Raw genomic sequence first — 26,863 nt, 5'->3', positions numbered from 1 at the left:
CAGCTCAAGTATGAAATAAATCTATGCATGCAGTGATCGTAATCTCTGTAGTCGTCACCAATATTTATTGAATAATGTCTATATACTAGCCCCCACCTCTCCTCTACTGTTTTTAAGAAAGTGAGAAAACCCCCTTGGAGACCAGATAGTTAATAGAAATGTGATGTGAATTCTTCATTAGGTAGATGTTAAGAGAGATGACATTTTAAAAAAATAATAGTAGTTCCATATGGTATGATAAAAATAAATTTATTTGGGGAAAAAAAAACCATCTTTCCTTGCTTGACAAGGGCAAGTCCCCACCACAGTGGAGTTCAATTGTTAAAACGAGTGACCACGGCTAAGCTTCCTTCCACCTGTCGTGTGTACAATCAACCAGCGCAAGTGACGAGGTATCCACATGACCCTGTTTCCCCTTCGTCCCACCGACAATGCCAACAGTTGTTTCATATCACGCTGAAGAAGAAAACCACAGGAAAACAGGCCCAGAGATGTCTACTGCCAGAGGTCTTTTTGTTGTTTTAAGTGCGATCTTTAAATGGCTTAACAGTTCTCCAGCTTGGAGTGTCTAATTTGGTATTGCAAGCAACTGCATTTCTGTGGAGACCATGAATTAACAAACGTCTTCTAACCCAAGAATCCCTTCTAAAACAAACCCTTATTTGATGATAAACACAAATCTTTAAATACACAGCTTTAAACTTCACTGTTTTGCACACTCTGAAATGTGATTTTTTCCAACCCAACACTACGATGTCATAAATTAAAAGACTTAGACAGAATTCCATTATCACTGCTCTGTTGCACTGATGCCCGGTCATGGTCTGTGGTCTATTCTTCACCATCCAAGTTTATAAAAAGGACCTGTGGAACTTCAGTGGTGGTAGCCAGCTGACAGTCCGTTCTCTTTCCCACTCCACAATGAAATAAGTCAGTATTTTTGGAAGTGCTGGTCCAAGCTGTCTGGGATTCCTCTGCATTGTCACTGGATAAGGAGGCTTGAAACTTGGTTATCTTTAGCAGAAGGACTTTAGTTAATAAGTATCAAGTGGTCATCACTTCCTTTCCTGTAATAGAAAGGGAGAGGAGGAAAGAGAAAGGAGAACAATAATTTAAAAATCTTTGGGATGGAACAGGAATACGCTATAGAACGGGTTTATATCTGCAGAGTCTATCGAAACCCCCCTGGGATCCTGGCTCTTTCTGATCTGACTGTTCAACTAAAACTACTCTCGCTAACTTCACCCATGACCTTGTTTGGTAACAGCCATTTCTGGTTTTATTTTTTGATACCCTTTTTTTCCCCAAACTTTCAACATCTTAGTTCTTCAGTTGGTTTCCTTGGTGGACTTTCTCGTTCCATTTAATGCTTTCATTCCTCTTGATGGGCAGATCCCCCTGCGAACCAGGCATCTTCCTGACCACCCTTAGTGGACCTTCTGGCCAACGATCTGCTGATGTTGCTCCTTTCTTCTCACCACTCAGACCCAATCTCAACAATTAGTCTTCTAGTCCACCCCTTAAATCTTTCACTCGTTCCATATGGCTGCGCAAGAAAACATTTAACAACTTCCTGGGGCTTGTTGCGGTGCTAACCAAGGTCCAAAAATCAAACACCAAAAACCTATGCGTTACTTTCCAGAATTCGCAACTACATTCTTTGAGGAATATTTTTTCTTTACAGTTAACTACATATTTGACAAGCAATGATGAGAGACTTTCCTTATACAAGGTGCCTCTTAGGAGGCAGCTGCCTATTAAGCAAATTAATTTCCCTTTATCCCAGCCTCCATGGCAACAATTTAACGCTCTGAGAGGATGAAATGTGATTTGAAAAACTTAACTTTTCTCAGAAGACCTCATTTCATATTTACCAGACATTCTTTGGAAATGCTCAGTCATATCACTTCAAATCCCAAGATGCGGAATGAATTGATTAACGGAAAATACATCCTGTGGTTTTAAGTAGCAATTATGTTCTTCCCTCTTCTTTCAGGAATCTAGTTTAGAGAATTCTTCTCAAAAAACATGAGTAGGGGATACTTTGAGTTAACAACCCCTAACTTCAGATGAAAACAGACAAGGGTACAATTAACAAAACTATTGTCATCCGACCCCCATTCTAGTCCGCAAATCACTAGGTGGAGGCTTTGCCACTGAGGTCAAGGCCATTTTCATAGGTGTCCTGACAAATAGCAAGCAAAGCACAGCTGGTCAGTCAAGAGCTTCTGTTGCATGTTTCCAACACAGGACACGGACAGCCTCCTCTTGAGCCAGTTTCCTGCTTTGCTCGGGCAAAGCTATCTGTACCACACGTTGTGAAAAGGGAAAATACCTGTGGCATTGCCAGAGCTCCACTTCTAAAAACAAGAGCTTTGACCTGTTACTTTGGCTGCCTAAGAGCTCACCCTCTTGGCTTTTGGGGCATAAGTCATGCCTTCTCATAAGAGTCTCCTAATATTCCCAAGAGATTTCAACCATGTCATGTGGCTTTCTACCCTGTGTTATAAGAAACTATTCATTTCTAAGCCAATTTTAAAGTGGAAGGAAAGAAAGGAAAGATGAATTATTTCCCACAATAAGCTGATTGCGGAGTGCAGTGTTAACCTTGGATGGACTCTTTGTTAAGGCAGCAGAGCAGCTCCTCTCGGGAGCATGGAGACCTGAGCAAACACAATACTGACCTCCTCAGACAGCAGATGCAGGACAGGAAGGCCGAGGACTCTTTCTGGCATTTTTCTTTGCTACTGCAGTCCTTCAGGAATTCCTGAAGATCCGTGTCAGGAAACCCATTCTGTTGGTATTTCTTTAAAAAGTACACAGTGTTGTTACCTTACTTATAGAGCATGAGAAAATGTTCCTTTAGTCAACAAACCAAACCCACCTTTACTAATATAAAACCTCCCACATTGCTAGCTCAGGTCCAAGAACCAATATTAACAATGATGAATCAATCTGTCAGTCCCAGAAGGCCAAGCCAGGGCCACCATGGGAACGGAGAACAATCCAAAGGAAAATGCTGAAAGAAAGCCAGGGTGGGGAAGGAGAGAGGCATGTTAATCAGGGCAATGAAGGAAATCGTCAAAAGTCTGAAGTTTTAATGCTCATTGCAAGACCAGGTAAGACCTCTCCTTCCCCACACTGCCAATGTGGAATCTGCCTGGAAGTAATCTCTATTTCCTCTACTTTTATAGAAATTGGTCACTTAGTCGGCAGAGGCAGTAGGTTCTTCCAAGCAGACACAAAGACCCTGAGACCCCTCGCCTCACACTTAGTGAGGTCATCCACCACATCACCGAGGCACGGCCCACTCACAGGGACACTGCCACGTCAGAGCCAGGAACCCACCGGCAGGAGTGTGGAGCCTCTCTCCATGCCCAGCCCACATGAACACTAATCTCCCCCAACACACAAAAGGTGTTCAGGAGTACTCCCAAAGGACTGGCTTCTTCTGAGTTAGTCTGAGAATGGCTCAAGAAGGGGACAACACCCCAAGGCACAGACATGGCACCCCTGGCCGCTCAGACACTGGCCCTGGAACAGGATTTTCCAAGCATGACCGTGTGCTGTGGGGGGATCACCACCTGAGACAGCCGAGCTTCCTTCGAGCCACAAATGAGTTAAATGGACCCAGTCTGAAAGGATACAGGACGCATCAGGTGGCTTGGACAGGTAGGAAGCTCAACAGCCACAAAAGCCTTAGCTTTCACAATGTAAAGGAAATCTGCACCACGCAAGTGGCTGTAGCACCCAGGGTGTAGGGGTGTAGGCCAGCACCTGGACAGTTGTCAAGATGGCGGTCCCCCTTACCACGGAAGCTGACTACTCAAAGCCCAAGTCCCAGGACAGCAGGTGCACCTGAGAGTGCTGAGACACAGAGCCCAACTACTTGATTTACCAGACTCAGCCCATTCTTACCCAGTGCCTTTCTCTTTCCCACCACACCTCCAAACCAACCCACCCTCATCCGGGTGCCAGGGGCAATGTCCTAAATGCACATTTAAAACTAACCTCCAGCATCTGAACAGTTCCTTTTCTACAAAACCTGAAAATCTAAGTAAAACTGTAGCATTTTAAGTAAATAAAGACTGTAGCATTTTCCTATGTTCCAATCTGTACAGAATTTGCAGTATTTTGGGGGCAGCAAATATTGATAATTAGTTACCTTAATGGTGTCATAAGAATCTGTAATAAGTGCAATGAAAAGGCTGAGAATCATATATATAAAGAGACTGATGAAGGAATATAAATACAGGCGACTGAAGAGCCACACCAAGATGCTCTTCTTCTGGATTTGGGCGAAGGTTGCAAACATGTCATCACCGTTGACCAGAGAGAACAGACACTCAGCAACTGTGTCCAGATCTTCAAACTGCGGGAGGAAAGCAAAAGGTAGTGTTTGCGGGATAGTATCCTACAAAGCAGAGAAGTACCTAGTTAGCTTGTTTCGTTGGAGTCGTTGCTGTTGTCATTATTATGAGTAACATTCATTTCAAAACAGCTAGAATACCACAAGAAGTAGGAAAACATCATTCAAAACTACCCCCCCACACTCATAAAGACAGCCTCTTATTTCTGTTTTTTCCTTTGCATGTTTTATATATTTGTGGTCATATCATCTAACAATTTTGGATCCTGATTTTTTTTCTACTTAACATCGTCTGACGTTATTCATACTTGGAGAGCATTTGTCATCCAACGGACCATTCCTTGGAAATGTCAAATTTAACTATTTCCCTGTCACTGCACATCCCAAAAATGTTTGCTATTATAAAGAACAATGTACTCAACATTTCTAAGCAGTTTTTTCCTGTTATGGGGTCTAAGCGATTAACATTTTTAAGGCTACAATCTGCCAACCGCTTTCTGAAAGACCTGTACCTGTTGTCTTCAACACGAGCAAATATGGACGTGCCTGAGACACAGTATGGGCCTGAGAAATGCTAAACAAATGGTTTCACTGTAGACTTTCCAACTACTGGTCTGGGTAATTTTGGCACATTAAAAACTAAAGATTACCAGAGGTGGGAAAGTGCTGAAGGATGAATGATCACAGCTGCTGCCTTCTAGGGAGGAAGCTAATAGTGGACAGGCCACAACCAAGATATATAGTAACACCCAGTAGAGCTGGGGTGGGCTGTATAAGACAAGTGACCAGCAGAGCTAGGGCCTGAAGGCTGAGCAGTTCACCGGTGAAAGGAGAAAGGAAGGATGCGCTCAGTGAACATGGGTGCTGAGCCTCAGAAGTGGCTAGAGAGGCGTGTCTGTGCCACGCTGTAAAGGGCCTTGTTTGGTCTTCTACACACTTCACATTAATACAGGCCATAACTGGAAACTAGTAAAAAATTTCAGGCAGAAGAGTGACATGATGTTTCTAAAAGGCAACCATGTGTTTCTAAAAGGTAACCATGGCATGCGGAAGATCTAGAAGGGCAAAACCCAGGGGCAGGGATGTTAGTGAGAGGTGAGCGCAGGAGTCCAGGATCGCAAGGAGTCCAGGTGAGATGGGGAAAAGGAGGAGACTGAGGAGAGAATAAGCCTGGGAGGGGACAAAGAGAAGCGACTGATAATGGACTCAGTTACAGATGAGGCGAATTTGAGGTGCTGGGCAGAAGCGTTGATATGAGAGAGTCGGTTGGAGGCGTCCATGTGGGGGTCAGAAGCCGAGCAGAGGCCAGAGTGGAACACCACTTGAGTCAACCACTTACCCAGCCTTCCTGGCTTAAGTGGTTGACAAATTCCTGCCATATCAACCAAAAACAAACAGCAGGTGCTTACTAAACTAATATCTCTAGGGCCAGAGGGTTAAACACTAGATGAAAGTGAAACACTTCTATCTAAAGAACAGCAATGACCTAATAGGCAAAAGACAATACAGTTTTCAGAAACACAGATAGAACAGGTACTGTATATTTTTGAACCAAATTCTGTCCTTAGCAGTGGGGGCTGTATGTCCACTTAGTCAGTGTGGCTTTGAGGATGGCCAAGTCCCTGATGAATGTCTGTGGGACATCTCCACTTGGAAGTCATGCTACTAATTCACATGCAACAAAATAAAACCTCCCACCACCCTCACCCTGAAAATCAGCTTTCCTTCCAAATTTCCCTATTTCCAACAGTGATTTCAATCTCCTACCAAAGAAACATTTACTCCAAAATAATCAAGTACTTCAAACTATGTGTTGAGTTGATTAATCTTCCGCTCTCTTTGGTCTTCTAAGGTCTGTCTGTCTATTCCTATGATGTTTCTCTGATCCACTCACTTACACTCCACTTGTGACTCACTTGTCAACACTTATGTCTGGATTACTACAGAAACCTCCAAGGCAGTCTTCACAGCAAACTCTACTGTCCAGCCTCAGCTGCAGCAAAGTCTAAACTTCATAGAATATAGCCTTCAGGTCATTTCTCTTGCCTAAGAATATACAAAGTCTGGATGCAAAGTAAAAATCCAAACCAAGAAGGTTGGGATAAGTTCCTCTCTTACACGGCCTCATTCTGTCTCCTCATTGTTAAAATTAACATCCTGTGCGTGTCTCCTCCCACACCACCAGGCCCATTTCTCCACCTTTTCCTCCTGGGATTTATTCTCTTCACCAAGTATTTCTTCTTCTTCTCTGTCCAATTAAGCCAACATTGAAGGGCTATTTCAAAGTCTACTTCGAGACAGACTGCCCTGGCAGCTCTAGTTTCTTCTCTGTTCTCTGTGTCCGTAAGAACCACAGAGGAAACTACTGGATCGTCTTCTAATTAGTTTCACACACACTTCTCCATACCCCAACGAGATAGCAAACACCATGTCCTACCCTGCCTGCTCCATGGCTGGATGCACGGGGTAGTCTGTAACCAAAGGAGAGTGCACAAACGTCCCCCAGGCAAGGAGCGTGCCCGTGCCTTTGCTGCATCAGCAATGACTCAGAAGAGCTGGACCAAAGCTGCACTCCACAGAGACCTGGAGGAACATCTAGTTGAGCAAATCACTTAACAATATGCAGATTATTTAGCAGTAAGACAAGTAGTTCTCAGTAAGTATTTCCCATCCTCTCCACTAGCCATAAGACAATGAGGTTAAAACTGGGGTTCTGTGGACATCAATTACAACTCTGACAGTACCATTAATAATTCATATTTCTCCTAGTTTCTTTTGGAAACTGGCCAATTCCCTTTTTGGTTTTAAGAACCCCTAATGGTCTGTGCTTCAGGTTCCAGAACTGCAAACAGCCAGTTGGTCCATACATATCAAACTCATTCCTTAGTTTCTGGTGCAGTGACTTAGGACCAGTCCAGACACAATACCTGTCTCAACATGAATGTTATTCACAACCATCATACCGCCCTCTCCTCTATACATGAGAGATTGACTTCAACCCACCGAAAAGATAAGGCAGAGACCCAATAAGGTAAGTGACTGGTACACACCCTCTCGTTTTGTACAAGAAGTGGCTCCAAATCAGAGTCAGTTTCAGTGGCCAAAACCCACAGGAGAAGTGAACTTTAAAAACATCGAAGATAAGGAGAAATAAGGTCCTAATGTGCCTCCAGCCTACAAGGACTGCATTCATGGGGAATTGCTTTGGTTCTCATGGGCTCACAAGCCCCTGGAAAGCAGGTACTGCTCTCTCTCTGTTTCTTATTCATTCACCAAACTTGATGAGCCCCTACCATGTTCTATGCACCACGCTGGACACAGGGGTTGCAAAGAGCAATAAGCCATAATCACTGCCCTCCAAGAACTTGGTCCAGAAGAAGCCGACAACGTTTGGTGCACAGGAGACATTTAAAAAATATTAAATGGGTATTTCCATAAAGAGCTCCTGTAGGTTCCACAAATAATTTTGTGATCAAGCCAAAAAGAACTTTCACTGGAATGAAAACATAACCTGCAGTGGCTTATGTCCGAGAATGACAAAAAAATTTGCTTCAAGAGCTGGTGCTAACAACCCCACACAACATCCAGGTAAAATGGGTTAACTGGCTAAACGTCCTTCTGAATAAGAGAGGTGCTGGGCTAAAACTAGAGGCCTCGGGAGCACGAAGACGTGATGCAGGTTCTGCTGAGCTTTTTAGCAAAGTCCAGCAATTTTTCAACGTCTTGGTTTTCTCGTTTGAAAAATGGGCACGATGCAAGACCATGATTTATTCCTCACAGTAAAGAAGTCCTCTGAAAATGTAAAAGTCACATTAAAGTAATGTTCTTCCAAACCTCATCTTGAATTATGAAACATCAGCAGTCTCTGCGCCCAGACATTTGAGAGGGCGTTGTGCCAACGTCCATTAGCGCTGGAATCCACATCGGCGGGACACGTCTTGTATCTTTACTCTCTTCAGTTGAACTACTAAAATCTGATGTCCAACAGGAAAACAGGAAGCTCTAATGTGGGACTCTTGCTGCAAACAGCAGGGTAAAATTCTAGTTTGCCTGATACCTCCTCTTTAGAGTGTTTGTTTAAAGAAAGAGCTGGCTTCTGCACCCAAGGTTACTGTGATTCTAGAAATCCTGGAATATGCTTGCTGTGGTGCTCAGCTTTTCAAGGCTTCAGGTAATACTGCAGGTTCTCTGATTCAACAGACAGTGACTGGCAGAACCTGAAAATTCTAGGAGTCTGGATTCATTTGGGGGGAGGGGTGCAGGGGCAGTAAACATTTCTAACTTCAGACTCAAAGAAGCAGCAATATGGAGAAGGAAAGCACAAAAGTCCAGCACCACATGAAAGGTTTTCTCTGTCCAGTGACTAGTGCATTCACTGAACTAACTCAACTCTGCATTTCCCCAATATATGAGCCTGGCCAGAGATGGGAAATAGATGCCATAAACAGGCTTGCTAGGCAACCCTGGAGATAGCCCTTACCCCTCTGCTCCACCAAGGGAGAAACGGAACGCTACGCTAAGTGAGAGATACAAGGTTAGAGGTCCAGCGTTCCAGATGGTAGCCACTAGCCACAAGTGATTCCTGAGCATTTGATATGTAGCCAGTCCCAACTGAGATGCACTGTCAGGAGAAAATACACACCAGATTTCAGACTTAGTATCAAAAAACACAGAATGTAAAATATCTCAATGTTTTATACTGAGTACATGCTGAAGTAATATTTTGGATACATTGTGTTAAATAAAACATATATTAAAATCAATTTCATCTGTTTCTTTAATTTTTTTAATGTGGCCACTAGGAAATTTTAAGGTACACACGTGGCTCCCATCCATAGCTCTCATATTTTCACTGGACAGTGCCGGTCCAGAACATCCTACTCTCACCGGATCCTTTAAAAGGACAGACCTGAATATATAAAAATGCAGTCAGACTCACAAAGCCAATAACATCATTTTGCACAAGGCAACCTTGACACACGTTGAGAGAAATAAGACTGACTCATGGCTGTCGTCTCACAGAAGATCTATTCTTGGGTCAAACTAAATGCTCTTTTGTAAGGTCTGCCTTAGATAACACCAAGAGGAGCCCTACAGGGTGCTGGTCAAAGCCTGTGTATTGGGGTCAGGCAGACCTGCGTGTGAATACTATCTCTGCCATTTACTAGCTCTGTCACCTCAGGAAAATTAGCTGACATATTAAGACCGATATTTGCTGTAAAAGGATAGTAATATTTCCCCACAGGGCTACCGGGAAGGTTAACGCAGCAAGTGAGGTGAAGAACTTGAGCACCGTACCAATCCAGCACACAGCACTTGGGAATGGTAGCTATTTTAGTAAAATTCAAGCAGTATTACCCAAGCATCTTGCAGAATAATAATGGGAGAGGGCAAAGGAGATAGAACCACTTATCCTGAGGCCTTGAGCCAGGGAATTAAAGCTCAAATCCTCAGCCTCAGTATTTATTCAGCACAGTGCAACACTGCCCTCTAGTGACAAAAATGTGGAGAAGCAGTCAGAGCATGAGGCACGTAAGGAAGAAAAACGTCGATTTTCCTGGGCACCAAGACAGGAAGTTCTCCAGATCAGAGAGATCATATCAAAGAACAATTTTTACTCATGAGTTATCTTTAAAGCAGTGGCATGGAATTGGAAGCGCAATAAGATTACCGAGATTTATTATTAACCCAGAAATTGTCACTTTGCTAATTATACAGTTTCTCAAATAGGAAAACAGTAGTTCTCTTTGGGCATATTAGACATAACACTTCACGAGGAGAAAGCCTGAGTGTGTGCTAAGTTACTAGGATTTATTTCAGTTGGACAACACAGAAAGTTTGAGCTTTGTGGATTGCTCACTTTTTGTGAATGGATTGTAAGCCAGATTTGATCACATGTTTTGTTTAATGCAACTATCAAGGTCAAACTGAAGGCTGAGCTGTTACACAAGCTTCAGTTCAGTCCTTTGCATTTTTACCTCTTTTCTCCTTGCAGAGCATCTAAGCCAAGATATCAGTACCCTGGGCTGCAGAGAAGACTAAATGAGAGAGACGAGAGAAGTGCTTCGCCCAACCCACAAGCATCAAGAGTTAGCTGCTATTATTTTAATTTTTGTTGTTTCTGTTGTTCCAACTGCCAGAGGCCCACGGAAGAAAAACTATAAGATAAAATAATTCCTTTTGCCTTTTTTCGGTTTGAAAATAAGGCCTACCTAGTTTCATTTCCTGGTGTATCTTTCAGTCAAATTTATCATTTTAAAGCAAGAACATCTGAACGTAACTTTGAGGTCCCTGAGATTACGATGCTGACTGAAGCCCAGTAATAGTTTCTAATTCAGATACTGATCTTTAATAAGGCACTAAGATGACACTAATCAAAACTTCCTACAAAGACAAGATGTGTTATCATTTTAATCATAAACCTGACATGGTCATTCTGGGAAGTCTCTGTCCACCTTCATTCTCCTCAATTAATTTGGATGAAAACCCTAATACTTTAAGTTAGAAAGATTTTCTACTAATTTTCCTCATTTAATTTTCATTTTTATTATAGTGATCTCATGTCCAAAGGTTTCTTATTTGATGATTGGTTGGGTTAATATGTGACCCCGTAAGCCATCCCAGACTGTGAAATATGCTCTCTATTCTCTTGCAGTTCTCATTTCAATATCCTGAAGTCACTTTAACATGCCGAAAAGGAAAAGAAAAAACCGATGCGAAGATAGGTGCTTACTGACATCAGGGGTACATGCTGGAGAAAAGGGGGAGTAAGGTAAGTGCTGGAAGCCCACCTTTAAGGGTCTCGAGTGCCTGATGTGTGGAAGGAAGAATTAGTGCTACACACCTTGTCATGGTATGGTCCTAAGACAATCCAGCCACAGAACGTGTAACCCAGATAGATCATTCCTGCACACGCGCAGAAGCGTAGAACTTTTGGCAATGAGGCTTGCATTGTTAAAATGAGCACCTGAAAAAAATCAACAGAAAGGGGGAAATTAAAAAGTGGCTTACTAGACCCCAAAGGAGAAATGAATCCCAATCCCAGTGGTCCTACCCCATGCCACATGCTTACATTATATGCTTGGAAATAACCCAGGTATCTGATGACTCCAACCCAGACCAACAGTGTAGACGTTCCAAGCAAAATGCTGCACAGATCGTAATTTGTGAGATTCTAAGGAATGTAAAACAGACATGTGAGTAAAATATTCTACTCCACTCAACTTATTAACCTCACTTTAAATGGACCAGAAAAGAATGGACAGCCTGCCTCTCTATAGGTGATAGTAAGAGTTTTTAAACTGAAGAAGAAAATAGTAACACAAACCCTAAGGTGTTTCTCATTTCCTTGTAGTATTTCAATTGGTTGAACTGATTTTTCATTCAAATAATATCCTGAAGTAGAATTGTACTTACCACTGACGTAGGCATTAAAAAATATAAACTAAGGGTGTTTGTTAAATATCAAACAATACCATTCAACTACTTTTGAAAGAAAGCTCGAACATGGTGTGCTGACACAGTTCCTGCTCTCAAGGACCTCTAGGTCTAGTTGAGAAGACAAACACTCAAACACAATTCTAATCTAATACGCTAAGTGCAGTGCGCCACACAATGCCCAGCTTGTCACAAAGAGCTTCCCATGGGCTTGACCCCAGAGCGGAGCTGGGCCTGGAGGATAGGCTAGGAGAGAGCACTGCAGGTAAGTGGACAAAGGCTGAACAGAGGTCCAGTGCTGAGAGCCAGCAAGATGTCCTAGAGATGAGTACTGATGGCAGAGTGAGAGCTAGAGCGGGAGAGGAAGGCAGAGCCAGATGACAAGAGCCCTGGAGTTCACGCTGAAGGGAGACCACTTCATCCCAGAGGCAGAAAGGATTGTAACAACAAGATAGATACTTCCAGAGAAATGACTCTGACAGCTGTGTGGATGGATCTGAGGGGTATAAGGCTGAAGGTGGGACACCACTGAGGAGACTGCTGTAGCAGCGCAGGCCAGAGAGGAAGACGCCTGAAGGAAGCCAGAAGTAGTCGGGATGGACAGAGGGAGGTACTTCAGTGGTCAGGAGGTAGGAAGTAAGATTTGCTGACTGACAGAATACCATGGAGGGGAGAACAGTTGGGTGAAGGAGGAGTCAAGACTTAGTCCTGAGATTCAATCAACTAAGTTACACCAAGTGTCAGGCACCTAGTAGGCACTCAAATATTCCTGTCCTTACCCCATCCATCAAAGCACCCATCGGTCACAGATGGGCACCACTGGCTCTTGACAGGGTTGGTTCATGGGGCAGCTGCTTCTTTTGCAACTTAAAAAAAACAATGAAGCCCACCCAACCAACCAATCTTCTCAAGCTTCAGATCCTATTCTGAAGATGCTGCCGAGTTTCCGGGGGGATATTCCTAGGAATATCATCTTCCACGGAACATCAGCTTCCTCATTTTCCCTTCATGAGGAATCAAGTCAAAGGAGGCTTCCACTTTACGGGTGTGAGAGAGAGAACACATGAGCATCAAACTAGTCTCCACAAGGATTTTGTATCCTAAAGTAGGTGAGGTCGTGCAGAAGAACAGAAAGAACAAAAGACTTAAAATGGGTTGTCCCTCACCTTTGCTTTAATTTCCATTTTCAATATGGAGCCAATTATTGTCATTAGGTCGCTGATAATCACCAGGACATACCACCCATTGATGAACTCCCATTGGTCGGCGTTACACACATGTCGCTTGTACTTCTCCAGGAAGAAATTTAGAAATCTCTGCAGCAAACATTTTAAAAAGCATTTCTTACAAACCACACTGCCCTCCAGAAGGAGAAGACAAGCGCGAAACAGTGCTCTTGCCTGTAAGATGATTCGGCATCACTACCTTTTCCAACTTGCCGGATCTACTTCCAGGTTGGAGATTATGGCCCACATTGTCCCCATAATCCACCCCAGCTAGAAAGAAGCATCCAAGTGCCTGCTAAGCTAACCCAAACATGAAATGCTCATGCTCTAACTCCAACAGACTCCTGTCATAATGGCTAACACACCGTCCATTCCAAATACTTCACATGTTATCAACTCACTCAACCAGACAACCCGTGAACTAGGCACTATTGGCCCTGTCTTCCAGAGGAAGGAATGGAGGCACAGGGAAGCTAAGCCAGGCTTGGAGCCCAGGCAGTCCAGCTCCAGAGTGTGAGCTTCCAATGTCCCCTACCCCGACTTTGGCAGAACCACGACCCCAACCTCAAATTCAGAATACCAAGGGACCTGGGGGGCAGGTAAGAAAAGTGAGTATTTACAAAACAAGTTGACAAAGGTCAAGAATAAGAAAAATAGAAGGTAGACTATTGCTCCACAAATGGTATTCTGATGGCTTTCTCTTCCTCCTGGCCCCAGTCTGCACAGACACACACGCCATAAACCAGAATAAGATTTGTGGAGAGCTGGAGTATATATTCCCAAGAGCCCTGGGGGTAAAAAGGTAAAATGAAACTCGGAGGAGAATTTTTAAACTATTTAAAAAATAGAATTAAGTATTTTATGCTTCATTATAACCCATTTGCCATGCCTCCCTGTCAAAATGAACTCTGATTTGAAGATAAAAGAAGAAACCCACACATGCTATTACTCTGTTCTTAAGATAAGCCTGATTTTAAAAGGATCTCATTTATGCTAGCATTCAAAAGCTTCCAAGGTCACCACTGTGCACCTGTGCTTGTTAGCTCGGCTTAAGTAGGGTAATTCTCTGATCCTGCCTGTTGTGTGGGAGCCTCCACTCACCCCCACACCGCAGGGTGACTAATGCCTCACAGGAGGGCCATCGCTCAAAGGCATTCAGTCAAGGGCTCCAGAAAGGGCAAGATGACCAGTCAGGGGTCCACTGTTTCGAAAAACTGAGGATGGAAGCCAAGAGGGGAGGGGGAACACTCGAACACACTCTTACCTTTCGTAACTTTAGAGCTAGAACAATGGATCTCGTGCACAGAATAAGAGATGCCAAGCAAATCACAATGACAAATGCATCAAACACCAGGATATACTGGGTATTTTTCTGAACTGAGGAACAAAAACAGAATGCAATTGTTAAACACGCCTTACCTGGGAATAATTTCCAAACAAAATGGCAGCCTGGAAAGAAGTTGAAATGATGAAAGCTTAAACATCAGCAACAAATCACGCTGCATTCATTCAAAAGTCCACACATAAGGGAAAACAGTCCCTGATGTTGAGTTATACATTTAAGAACATATAAACTCTTAATAAATGTCCTAAAATGTATTTATAAATATTTACTGTAGAACAGAATTCAACAGAAGCTGGTCCATTTGGGCTCCATTCAAAAGAGGCAAAACTACTTGACATATTCTAAGTTCTTTCACATAAAAGCTCAAACATCAAGGTCTCTATCAGTGAGGGAACAAACTAAAACTCCACCACTCAGAATCCCCATTTCTGCTTCTCAACCTTACTGAGCACTTTCTTAGCAAAGAGTGCCAATGCAATGAGCTTCTCCTGCACCTGGAGAAAACAACCCCTAGGCAGAGAAAAGCCTGAGGGCAAGTGTATGGAGGTGAATGAACCTGAGAACTTCTTGGAAATACTGCAAGGATCCCACCAGATGTCACCCTTGCTTCTGTCCCACTTCCCCTCTCTCCTCTTGCCCAGGGCAATCAATTTTCCAGACAGCTTCATAAACAGAAGAAAAACAAATCTATTTCCCAAGCTGGTTTCCAAACTTCAGCTTTTTAAGGCTTTCACATCACATCATTTTGTTTTCCACCTGTCTTCTTCCAGTGACAGAATCTGGTTTCTTAGGACACAGCTCTGGGAGAAATGTACAAAAGTCAGTATTTCTACTCAGTGGTCCGTGTGGTTTGCGTTTCTCCGCACTGGCCACAGGGGGTGCCAGAGCTCCTTGCTCTGCCACAGGGAACAGCAGCTCCCCATGCTCTGAGGAGGCCTGTGGGGAGGAAGGAAACCGGGTTCTGGCAATATCTGACTAACTCATTCGGTCACAATCACTGTTCCAAACCACATTTCATATGTGACAAAGGTGAGCTTTTTTCACATAAAATAGCTGCAACCTATACTTGGACTTGGAAAATATGCATCTGATCTGTGTGTTTCTGTGGGAGACAGTGTGTGCCCACTGGGGAAGAGTAACCACTTTTTAACGGAAACCAAAACTGTCTATGCTGATCAGAGGCTTGAGTTAGTTACCGGAAAGGGTGAAACCAAAACTTCAGAATCATCAGGACATATTATACAGCTGAAAAGCAACAGTCCACAGATCAAATCCAGTTTAAAACAAATCTAAAATTATTAGGAACCACAGGTATTTCACATTTTATTTTGTTCTAATAATCTGGTCAAAGGCAAATCCAGATAAACAAAACTTGCAAATTAAAAAATCCTGACCACCCATCATTAACACCATCCCAACCCCTCTGTGAGAGCAGGTTCTGTGTAGCCCATTTTACACTGTGGAGTAAGATGTGTTTTCCGAGTGATGAGTGAGTAAATGACCCAGTGTCCGCTCAGGCTGCTTTCCGGGCTCTGAAGGCCTTCACCCCACTCCATTGTCAAAGGCTCAGTGTACCTTCTCCAAAAATAATTCCAAGATCTTATTTCCCACTCCGCCGCAGTCAAAATTAGCCTTTGCTTACTTTATCCTCATCCCTTTTGTAGCTCCACCACTTATCCTACCCGTGACATATTAGAGAGTCTCCAAGCACGTCAGTCTCCTCATTAAGGAGTTTTCTTTCTTTTCCAGAGTACCTGGCAATGAGGATGTGACAACTCCTGTTCTCAGTGCTTTGCTTTACATACCAATTCATTTAATACTCCACATTCTAGAAAGTAAAGTACTGTTATTACTCTCAGTTTGCAGAGAAAGATACTGAAACAGAGAGAGGTTAAGTAATTTGTCCAAGGTCACAGGTAGAGTAAACAGAACCAAGACCCAAAGTCAGGTAGTCTAACTCCAGAAGCTGTTCTGAACCACTGGGCCACACTGCCCTCAGAGGTGTGTAATCAATATTTACTGAATCGGACAAAAATGCAAGGCTTTGGGGGTCTGCTATATAGAATTGAAGTCTCAAAATGTGGTTTTCTGGAGCTCTTTCTTCCCACTGCCACCCAAATAGAGCATTTAAACACCCTAAATCCCAAAAGAAAATGTTAAAAATCATCCGTAATCCATAATGGGCAAGCATGTAAGATACTTACTAGATCCAGATATGTTCAAGTCTTTACATTCTTCGATGTGAGCATCACTGTCAAAATAGATTTTGATTTTGCCACTGTGAGCTCTATTGTCAAAGGTAATCTGGAGAGACAAAGGTTTGGAGAGTGTGACTTGAGAGATCACCTCCACTTAAAATATCAATGGCATCCCAACAGCATGCTGATCCAAAATGAATTATACTGATGAAAATGTCCTCATCTCCTGATTCTTTCACAGCTTTCTATTATTAACAGAAAATATGGTCCAAAGGGTGAATCTGCATTCGGGTTCAGAGAAATCTTAGACTAAAAACATAACCAGTTCCAGGAACAAAAATGAGAATTCATCAGCCTTTGACAAGAGAACACAACCACAGTGATCTTGTTTATTACACTGAATGGAATTTAAAGCATTTGCTTCAATTTATCCTTTGAGTATGAAAGTCTAGGATTTTACTAGGCTGGAAATTCTTTTTCTTTTTTTCTAAAGATTTTATTTTTCCTTTTTCTCCCAAAGCCCCCCGGTACATAGTTGCATATATTTAGTTGTGGGTCCTTCCAGCCATGGCACACGGGACGCTGCCCCAGCATGGCCGATGAGCAGCTCCATGTCCGCGCCCAGGACTCCAAACTAGTGAAACCCTGGGCTGCCGAAGCAAAGCGTGCGAACCCAACCACTCGGCCATGGGGCCGGCCCCTGGAAATTCTTTTCCTATTTGCTTCAAGTGCTACATATAATGCTTTCAGAAATGACAAGCATTACTCCGAGGCTGCAGGCTGAATTTAAGATTTCCAAATGCCCTCAATCTTCCACATTGTTTCAACCATTCGAAGTGGAAGTGATAGATGCTGAGTATTTTAGGCTTTGAGAGAAGTATTTTAGGGGCTTTCCTGGGGGAAAATGAGACCTCAGCACCGAGCGAGCGGCGGGGTTAGTGGCGGTTTAGTCATAGGCGTTAAGTATAGAAATGAGGCCTGTGTGGTTTAACTCTTGAACCTCTGGTTTGGTCACAGTGACATTCCTGCATCACACAGCGTGTGGCTTGTGTTTAGAGATGCTCAGTGCTTGTGGATTTCATCATAGATCACCTGCACATGCGGCTCTCCAAGCCCTTTGCCTGTGAAGTTCACAAAAGTGAGCAGTCTCTTCCACACACGCCCCCTCGCAAAAGCAAGGAAGCCACAGTGGACCCTCTATAGATGGGCCTCCAGATCCAGGGGGCGGTCTCTGCCTCGAGGTTTCAAAACATCTGCTACAACATTTGCAAGACCTTCCTTCGAAAGTGAGAATAACATTGTAGACACTTAAAACACTTATCATAAACTTTTTTTCTAATGTATTAGGAGAGCAGGAGGTCAAAGCCAATTTTGAAAACCCCTCTTTTCATCCCAGAAATCTAGTTTTAAAACGTTGGAAAGAGCTTGCTTCATTTTCAGAGGTAATGGTCTCTGGATCAACAATGCTATAGAAATGTCACTAAAACTGTTTTAAACACAACTGCACATCCACAGGCTGATGTGTTTTATACTCCACATCTACAGAAGGAGAAGAGAAACATAATAAAAGGGGGCTTAGTAACAGACACTTGCCGTATTCTGAAAGATGTAACAGTCCGGTAACTCTCGGAAGTGAATCGTCTGTAGATCAATGCCTTTGAGGTGAAAGGAGATTTCAACTTGTAAGAGCCTGAATAAAAAATATTACAAGGTATAAATTGTCACAGTCTTATACCATCCTACTCTGCTTTCCCCATCCCTGTCTCCTGGAAAATAAGACTTAAAAACATTTACCGATAAAATTCCAGTCTGAAGAATGATGAGTTCTTCCAGTCCTGAGGGTTCTTGGAGAGGGCCTGAAGGTCTATGTGGAGACAGTCTAAGGCAATGAAAGAAAACAGTGATGGTTTCAGGCAAGGATCAGATGCTGAAACTACTGGGCCAAAGAGCGATGAGGAGCAGGATACTTACAAATTGCCAAAGGATCTCCCAACAGAATATTTGCTATTCACAACAGGAAGCCCAGGAACTTTACAGTGGAGAACCCAGCAGATACCACCCTAACCAAGTGATCAGAGTTAACATCACCAGTAATGAGATAAACAGACATCATGTACCTCCTGAAATAACGTACCACTTGAGTGGTATTCCTGCCCAAAATGCATAGCCTCAATCTAGTTATAAAGAAACAGAAAAACCCAAGTGAGGGACATTCTACTCTCCAAAAATGTCAAGGACATTAAAAAAAACAAAGTCAAGGAATTTATTTTGCTCCAGATTAAATGAGACTAAAGAGACATGATAACTAAACGCAATATGGGATCCTGGACTGGGGAGGCTAGGAGCATTTCTTTTGCTATAAACATTAGGACAACTGATGAAAAGTGAATAGGATTTGTAGACTGTAGTATTGCAGTGTTCATTCATGCTCTTGAGCACGTGCAGTAGTTATGTAGGAGAATGCTCTTGTTTCGGGGAGATGCACACTCAGCGATTTAGAGGCAAAGAGAGAGCGTGTCTGCACCTCGTTCTCACACAGTTCAGGAGAAATGTGTATACTGGGAAGAAGGACAGAGCAAATGTGGTAAAACGTAAGCATTTAGGAAATGGAGGGTATACGAGGAAATCTTTCTGCTACTTTGCAACTTTTCTGTTAAGTCTGACACTTTTTCAAAATAAAAAATAAAGAAAAGGAAAGGAGTTTAAGTTATACGCAAGTAAAAACAAATTATGAGCTGTAAACTATAAAAGAATGATTCAAGAGTCTTGTCTAAAAATTAGTCTCATGACTGTGCAGCCCAACACCTTGGCAGGACTCCGAGGAAGTCTAGAGACCGTGAAAGCCTTTTGTGGTCAACGCCTTTCCAGGTCACAGAGCCCTGATGACAGAACTGGTGTGAGGCCAGCCTCGCTCGTCCAGGCTGTGCTGCCCCTTTGTGCTGCCCTTGAAATGGAAAAGTCAGGGCCTGCTGCAGTGCCTGACACTCAGTGGGTGCTCAAGAATCTGGGTGACTCAATGGCTATTTCTTTGAGACTCTTGTCCCACAGTTGCAGCTCAACCAGAGGATCAGGCCTTGGAGAGCAGGAGCATAACTGTGCTGTGTGTTGTTAAACACCACTGCCTAGCACACAGCTGGCACGCAAAACATGTAAGACACACCTACATTAGCTAAAAACTAGGTGTTCCTGGGCCAAAAACGAGGACATGGAGCTGAATGGACAACTCCACAGGCACAGTATTGAAGAAAGGCAGGTGTCAGAAGGGGTGCCTCTGTGTGTTTGGCAAATGGACTGTTAATGTCAAGAAACAACTCAAGGTTGGTTTTCCTGACTGGACCTTGACTGGTAAAGTGAGGGATTTTAACTGAAAGAAACTCGTTTTCTACAGAAAAAGAGTGAAAATGATAAAAATAGCAAAGACACACAGGGCACTTACTCTCTGCCAGGCACTGTGCAACCGCCTTTATATGCTCTCTCACTTAACATATTGTCCTGTTTAATCCCCAAAGCAACCTTGTGAGATGGGCACTATTGTTGCCATTTTACAGATGGACAAACCAAGGCATGGAGAGGCCAAGAAAATTCCTCAACGTCACACAGCTAGGTGGTGGCAAATCAGAATTTAAATCTACACGTGCTCAGTTCCAGCCTGAGCTCTTCACCAGTACACTGATGAGGCTGACCTCTGGGCGCCTATTTCACAACATCAAAAGATCCAGGCTCCCTACCCTACTCATTCATTTATTCAGTAAACATTTGCTGAGAGCTTTTATGGGCTCATTGTGGTAGGCACTGAAGGTAAAGCAGTGAACCAGACAGACAAGGTGTGGAGCTCACACTGCAGTCTCAGAAATAAACCAAGAGTGAAAAATACATACAAGATGATTTCACAGTGGGAGAAGTACTTTGAAGATGGAGTGAAGGGATGGAGGACAGCTGGGCAGGGAGGCTGTACCTGGGGACGGGGGCTGGGAAAGGGCTCTCAGGGCTGGGGTGTTTGCACTGACACCTGAGGGAGGAGAGAGAAGCAGCTGTGGATAGATCCAGAGTGAGTGCTCCAGTGAAGCAAAGGCAGGCAGGAGCGAGCTCAGCTTGTTCATCAAACAAGGATGCTAGGACAGGGAAATGGCGGCAGGGCAAGGGGCTTGGAGAGGCAGGGGGTGACCAGCTCCTCTAGGGACTTGTGGGGTTTACTCCAAATGGAATGGGAGGGAAGCCGCTCACGGATTTTAAGCTAGGGATGATATGACCCGACTTACAAAAAATATCATTCCGGTCACTGTGGGGCAGGGCAGGGGTGGAGGAGTCAAGACTAGAAGGAGGGAGACCAGTCTTAACAAGAGGTGGCAGTGGCTTGGACTACAGCAGTGGCAATGGCAATGGAGAAATCAACAAATTCAAATTCGGGGCTTGAGCAGCTGGGGATATTATAGCGGGATATGAAAATATTGGTATTGTTTTCTGAGATGGGGAAGACTAAGAAGAAAGAGGTTGAGCCAGGGGTCGGGAGGGGGGAGGTTTGAAATGTTCTGTTTTGGACATGGCAGGTTTGAAATCGCTATGAGACATCACAGAGCGCTTGTCAAGCAGCCAAGTGAATACAGGAATCCAGAGTTCAGAGAGGAATTCAGCTCAGAGGTGTAAATCTGGGTGCAGAGAGGAGGGGCTGGACTTCTCAGAAGCTGAAAGCAGGGAGCCCCGGTGCTCAGGTGAGGCCTTAACTGTGGCCTCGCTCTGTGTTCTTTTGTAACACGAGGGTGAAAGGCAGTGGAGGGAAGCCGTGCCGGGAGCTTTGAAGACCTGGTGGCAAGATGAGCGTGTTCTGCTCTGGCACGCTTCTCCAGGAGGCATCAGCTGCCAGGGCACTGGGCGCAGGTGGGGAAGACCCTAGGGACAGCTGAGAGGAGCCAGGTGGGACAGAAGGGAGAGGCGAGTGCCTCTCCAGCTTTTGTAAGGGAGGGACGCTGATGGCCAGAGGTATCTAAGCCGGGAACAGGAGACACTGACGGCAGGTGGCAAGGGACAGTGGAAACTGGGTGAAGTCAGTAACAGAGAGGTCTGTGCACAGCCAAAGGCTTCATTCAGCTGGAGAGCACTGAACCAGGCCTCCAAAGTTTGTTAGGGCACATGAAGCACTTAGGGATCTGATTAAGATGCAAATTGGGATTCAGTATCTCCAGGGTGGGCCTGAGAGCCTGCATTTCTCACAAGCTCCCAGGTGATGCTCGTGTTACTGGACTGGAGTAGCAAAGCCCTACTATCACTAAATATTACATAACCTTGGCTCAGTCACCCAACTTGACTGAGCTCCAGTTTCTCAACTGCAAAATGAAGGCCAAACTGACGATATTTAAGGTCCTTCTACCTCTAACATTCTTATTCTAAGGTGACAACCAAAAAAAAAACACATTTGAACTAAACTGATCTGAGTAAATGACTAAATTCTTCGCCTGTATTTCATTCTCAATGTTTATTTTTTTCCCTTTTAAATGTCTCTAAAACAGATGAGTCTTTAAAAAAAAATTGATAGCATCTTAGATTCAGAGAAATACGACAGCATTTTTTAATTTTACACTATCTGAAAATTTGCCTTATAAAAGTCTATTTGGTTATTCAAATTTTGCAATTGTAATTATAGAGTTACACTTTATCTAAATACACATTCAGAACTCTCTAAAGTCTGGCTGCCCTTATGCTACAGTCATTGCTAATAAGGCCACCAAGCACCTGGTGGCAGCAAAACCTAAGAACTGAGATTTTTTTGAAAAGGATGGCAAAAGCCCTAAGCAAGACATCAAACCTCAGACAAAACAAAGCGATATTCAAGTAGCAGCCTCATCATTCAAATGAATTTCATTTATGGGGCAGACTACTCCAGCAAAGGAGACAAAAGGAGGGGGATTAGCTGTGTTCTGAAAACAACGGGGAAAATGATGAAATGGTCATAATGTCTCATGCTAAGGACATGTGGAAAGGAGAACATTAGAAATTCAAAATCTGTGTTAAAGAAAATGAAACACTGTATTAGAATGACAGCCGTCTAAATGTTATGAGAAAAAAAAAAAAAGGGCGGGGGTTGTTTTTTTTAACAAAAACAAAGAGTCCCCCCATGAGGCTAAATGGTAAAGCTCCAGGTCCAGAGGCAGGAGCGGGAGGATATGCCCAGAGCACGAAGTGAGGGAAACCCTGAGCTACACAATCAACCGTGCAACTAAACGTAAACCCAGTGGGAAGTGGGCGTGCAGAAAGATCTCTGCATTTAACACACCAAAGGATGCTTCTCTCAATAGTAAAGAAAATGCGCAGTTCATGAATAGGTAATCAGAACAGCTTCTGCTAATTCACCTACTTAAACTGTAATGCCACACCAATGAAGTCAAGCTCAATTCCTATTTCTATCCTCTTCAGGCTTCCTGCAATGCCTCCAAGAAAAGGAAGTCTAAAATCCAGTATCAACTATTTTAAGAATATTCTTTACATCTTTTGACTAGACATGTCAAAATGTTCTCTTTGACAAGTTATACTTAACAAGTCAAAAAATACAATTAACTTGCTTAAGCCATCTCTCTTAAAAAAGTCAAATTAATAAACATCTTCTCTCTATTTAGTTAAAAAGATTCCATATTCTGATAGAAAGGAAATGAACAAAGGCATCACTGTCCAATGGTCAGGGAATAAATCCTGCTTTCTGGCACTGCCTGTCCTGTGTAGCCACAGATATTGACTTTGGCCACATTTCTTTAATTGATTTTCCAAGAAAAATCAATTGAGGAAAACAACATATGAATCACCGGAAAATAGTCATATGATGCATCAGATTGAGTCGCACCTTTTTAAGAGGCCAAGTGGCCCGTGGCTTACTTGAAGCAGAAGGTCACCACACAAGCTTTCAGCTCCACCTATGGGGCACTCTGGGCACAGTAACAGAACGCCTGAGGAGGAGCACAGCTGACAGCCTCAGGAAGCAGATTCGGTGTGAAACAGCTTTAGCCCCTGCAGGCTGGCTCCCACAGAGATCCCAGGATAGCAGAAGCCTGCAGGGCAGTAAGACATGTGACATTGCAAGGCTCCTGGCCACAGGACCAAGCCACTGACACCTAGATAGTTTCTGAAAGCGACCAGGGCCCCTGTTGGTGCTGGCTTATGGGCTGCTTCTTTCAGAGTCAAGAGCAGGGGATATGTTTACTCCTAAAGAGATTCTAAGCAGGCAGCCTGTGGAAACAGAGTTAGGACCTCCATCTCATAGGTGTGTTCTCCTATTGCGTTACCGAGGCACCTTAAATTTGGATTACAGGAAATATGGTCAAATGAACTGTGTGACGCTCTCATTTTAATAAAACCATTCCAAATTTAAACTGCTACTCAGACTCCCACTTCTGAACTGTTAGCTACTTGAGGAGCCATGACTAATTAATCTTTGCAACCCCAGTACATGAAACAGTGAGTGCCTTGGGCACGGCAGATGTACACCAGAGGTTTGTTGAATGAATGATAAAATCCCTAGAGCCTTAAGTCAAAAACTTTACATATTGTGTGCTTTTAAATTCTTAATAGAACAGCAGAAAACAATTCTACTCAATTGGATGTTAACTTTTTGCCAAGTGATATCCTCAAAGAGAAAATGAGTTGCTTATCAAAATTCACCTTTGAAGATTATTAACATATTCTACAAATAATAAAGAGTATAAAGCATTTGGACACACATTATTTTGGTTAATAAATATAGACTTTTCTTTTTCCAAAAAGTCAAATTGCCCCCTCATAGAGGGAAAAACCTAGCAAAACAGGAAACACCTGTGCATTTACCCCAAAATCAACAATCTTGTGTTGTACCAAAGAGATCCACGAATGCTCCGTGGTCCTGTCACGATGGACCCGCGGTTTCCTGAGCCAAAGCCCTTTGCAGGCAAATGGTAAAAGCCACAAGTAGGTTAGCTGTCACGAAAGCACAGCTGTTTGTTCCATCTGGGCTGCCAGCACATGAGGGCATTCTTGCTCTTACCACAGTCGACGATAGAGGCATATAAGGAAATTATCACTCCATTACCTCTTTCAGTGTCACTGTCAATATTCAGCGTCTCATTAGAAGGAAACATGCTCCCTTTCTTGTAATGCTGCTTACAGACTTTTAAGCCAATTCTATTGTCTTCATTTTCTCCATAACCAAGGGTCCCCAGGGATATGTTCTTTAGATGATGATACTATTAAAAATAGATAAAAACACTTATGAGCTTTAAGAGTTTCATCAGAAGTTATAGAATACACTTTAAGCTCTCTTTTTTCTTGTGAGGAAGACTGGCCCTGAGCTAACCTCTGTTGCCAATCTTCCTCGTTTTGCTTGAGTAAGATTGTTGCTGAGCTAACATCCATGCCAATCTTCCTCTGTTTTATGTGGGATGCTGCCACAGCACAGCTTGACAAGTTGTGCTAGGTCTGCACCTGGGATCTGAACCCGTGAACCCTGGGCCGCCAAAGCAGAGTGTGCAAACTTAACCACTTTGCCACTGGGACAGCCCCTCGCTTTTAGCTCTTTTTTCTTGTTTATCTCATATCCTTCAACAGAACTCCCTGATGTAAAATATCACAAGGCAGTTTTCTCGAGTTGGACAGAAACACACTTACAGAACTCAAAACTGAAGTAAACGTGCTGACGTAGACTCCAGCCTCATTCAGCCAAAGCCTATTGCTGACCTTATAGCAGACACTGTCCCTTGCCCCCACCCCTCACCTTCCAAAGCCACACTGACCTCCAGGCAGTTCCCGAAGCTTGCCAGGCCTCAGGTCTTGATTCAGGTCTTGATTCCACATCAGCAAGGCCTTCCCTTTCCACCCAATGCAAATTGCCAACATCCATGGGCAGTGCACAGGCAGCACCAGGCACTCCCAGTCCTCGCCCTGCCGTATTCCACAGCAGCCATCACTTCCGGACATGCCCCTGCAGACCCAAGCCCTCCACACCCCCAGCTTGCATTCGCATGACTCACGTTAGCTCATATTAACTCACATTCACACGATGTGACCATTCGCCTCTCTGCACTAACAGGGCTCAACTAGCCCCATCTTCATAACATGACTTTATTATTCCAGGAAACTTTTGCCCAGGAACATAAAAGTTGCAAATAACGGTATTGTTTATTTCAGGAACATCCAAAAAGCTCATTTAAACAGATAACCACTTTGAAGATTTAGTCTAATAACTCCAAGACTCTTTGAAACCACTCTCCCCACAAACCCTCACTTGTGTGTCCACCAGTCCTAACCTATTATCTCACGATCTTTACCCAATTCCAATCGAGCACCCCTCACATTGAAAGACCTGCCTTAAAACAGACTTCAGAACTATATCTGGATTTTGCCCTCTCCACCCAAGGAACCGCGGGGAATGGTCAAGGAGCAGCTCCCTGACTGCTATCAGCAGTAAGCTCAGTATTGCTTATCAACTTGTTTTTTTGGTGGTGTTTTCAGGGAGTCAGCATTCAGTACTATACATCTCACTTCTTTCCACTGGCCTGGCTCTCCCCTCCAGAATTCAGTTCTATAAGAACAGGGTTTTTGTCTGTTTCATTCACACTATATCTCCAATGTGTAGAACAGTAGCTGGTACATACTAGGTACCCAAGTATTTATTGAATGAATGAATGAAAGAGAAAAAATAACAATTTCTCTCCCCTAAATGCTTTCTTCAGGCCCATCAATCTGGTTTCTCAATACCTGCCTATATCGAGATCCTACTCAATATTCTTAAGATTCGGCTAGGCTTATAACTGCTAAGACATCAAAATTGAGACTACAATCTTAGATTTGGCATCTCATTCATCAAACCTTCTGAGATTATAAATCTCCTCTTGGCTATTTGATCTGGGGTAATCTCCCAAAGTAGTAGGTGTGAAGGGATAAATAAAATACATAAATCTTACAGAAAAATTTTAAATAGGCAAACTCTGCTGTGTATAAATATAGCTACAGAAATAGCAAACAATTTTTGGCAGAGTGTGCAAAATTTTTTAGAATATTTTAATATATGTATAACTATTTTTGCTGAGACCACCAAGTCAAGTATCATACTCTTAAAGTATAGGTCCTTCACAACAAAACACTTGCCTGATTAATAGCAAAAAAGATGCTCTCATAGACGTCCTCTTGAGTATATACACTGTAGCTGTAGTCATCTTCATCTATGCCAGAATATCCTTTCAAAAACAAGTGCTTAAAAGCAACAGTGTTTTCTTCTTTGAAAGCAACCACCAACTGGTTACTTAAACCAAAACGAACAAGCTAGAAAAGAAAA

The 26,863-nt window shown here is 43.3% G+C and overlaps 1 protein-coding gene across 10 annotated transcripts in view; it reads right to left on the bottom strand.

Annotated features, from left to right (window-relative positions):
- Positions 1-230: 230 nt before the first annotated feature.
- MCOLN2 (mucolipin TRP cation channel 2) overlaps positions 231-26,863 on the bottom strand; it is a 49,512-nt gene continuing 22,879 nt past the window's right edge. For 5 of the 10 annotated variants that reach the window (XM_023641750.2, XM_023641749.2, XM_005610463.4 and 2 more), the window contains exons 3-14: positions 26,677-26,850; positions 24,623-24,776; positions 18,370-18,454; positions 18,169-18,265; positions 16,582-16,681; positions 14,297-14,409; positions 12,973-13,122; positions 11,442-11,543; positions 11,214-11,336; positions 4,166-4,372; positions 2,685-2,806; positions 231-1,067 (exon numbers count right to left, since the gene is read on the bottom strand). In XM_023641750.2, coding sequence (XP_023497518.1) covers positions 1,031-1,067; positions 2,685-2,806; positions 4,166-4,372; positions 11,214-11,336; positions 11,442-11,543; positions 12,973-13,122; positions 14,297-14,409; positions 16,582-16,681; positions 18,169-18,265; positions 18,370-18,454; positions 24,623-24,776; positions 26,677-26,850 — 1,464 coding nt within the window. In that variant the 3' untranslated portion in view covers positions 231-1,030. The remainder of the gene's footprint in view (positions 1,068-2,684; positions 2,807-4,165; positions 4,373-11,213; positions 11,337-11,441; positions 11,544-12,972; positions 13,123-14,296; positions 14,410-16,581; positions 16,682-18,168; positions 18,266-18,369; positions 18,455-24,622; positions 24,777-26,676; positions 26,851-26,863) is intronic. The other 5 variants (XM_070267398.1, XM_023641751.2, XM_070267399.1 and 2 more) reach the window with 1 other exon arrangement.

The sequence above is a fragment of the Equus caballus genome, chromosome 5, assembly GCF_041296265.1.
Source record: "Equus caballus isolate H_3958 breed thoroughbred chromosome 5, TB-T2T, whole genome shotgun sequence".
NCBI classification, from domain to species: Eukaryota; Metazoa; Chordata; class Mammalia; order Perissodactyla; family Equidae; genus Equus; species Equus caballus.
The sequence above is the reverse complement of the archived record's forward strand: the minus strand, read 5'-3'. Positions and strand labels throughout refer to the sequence as shown.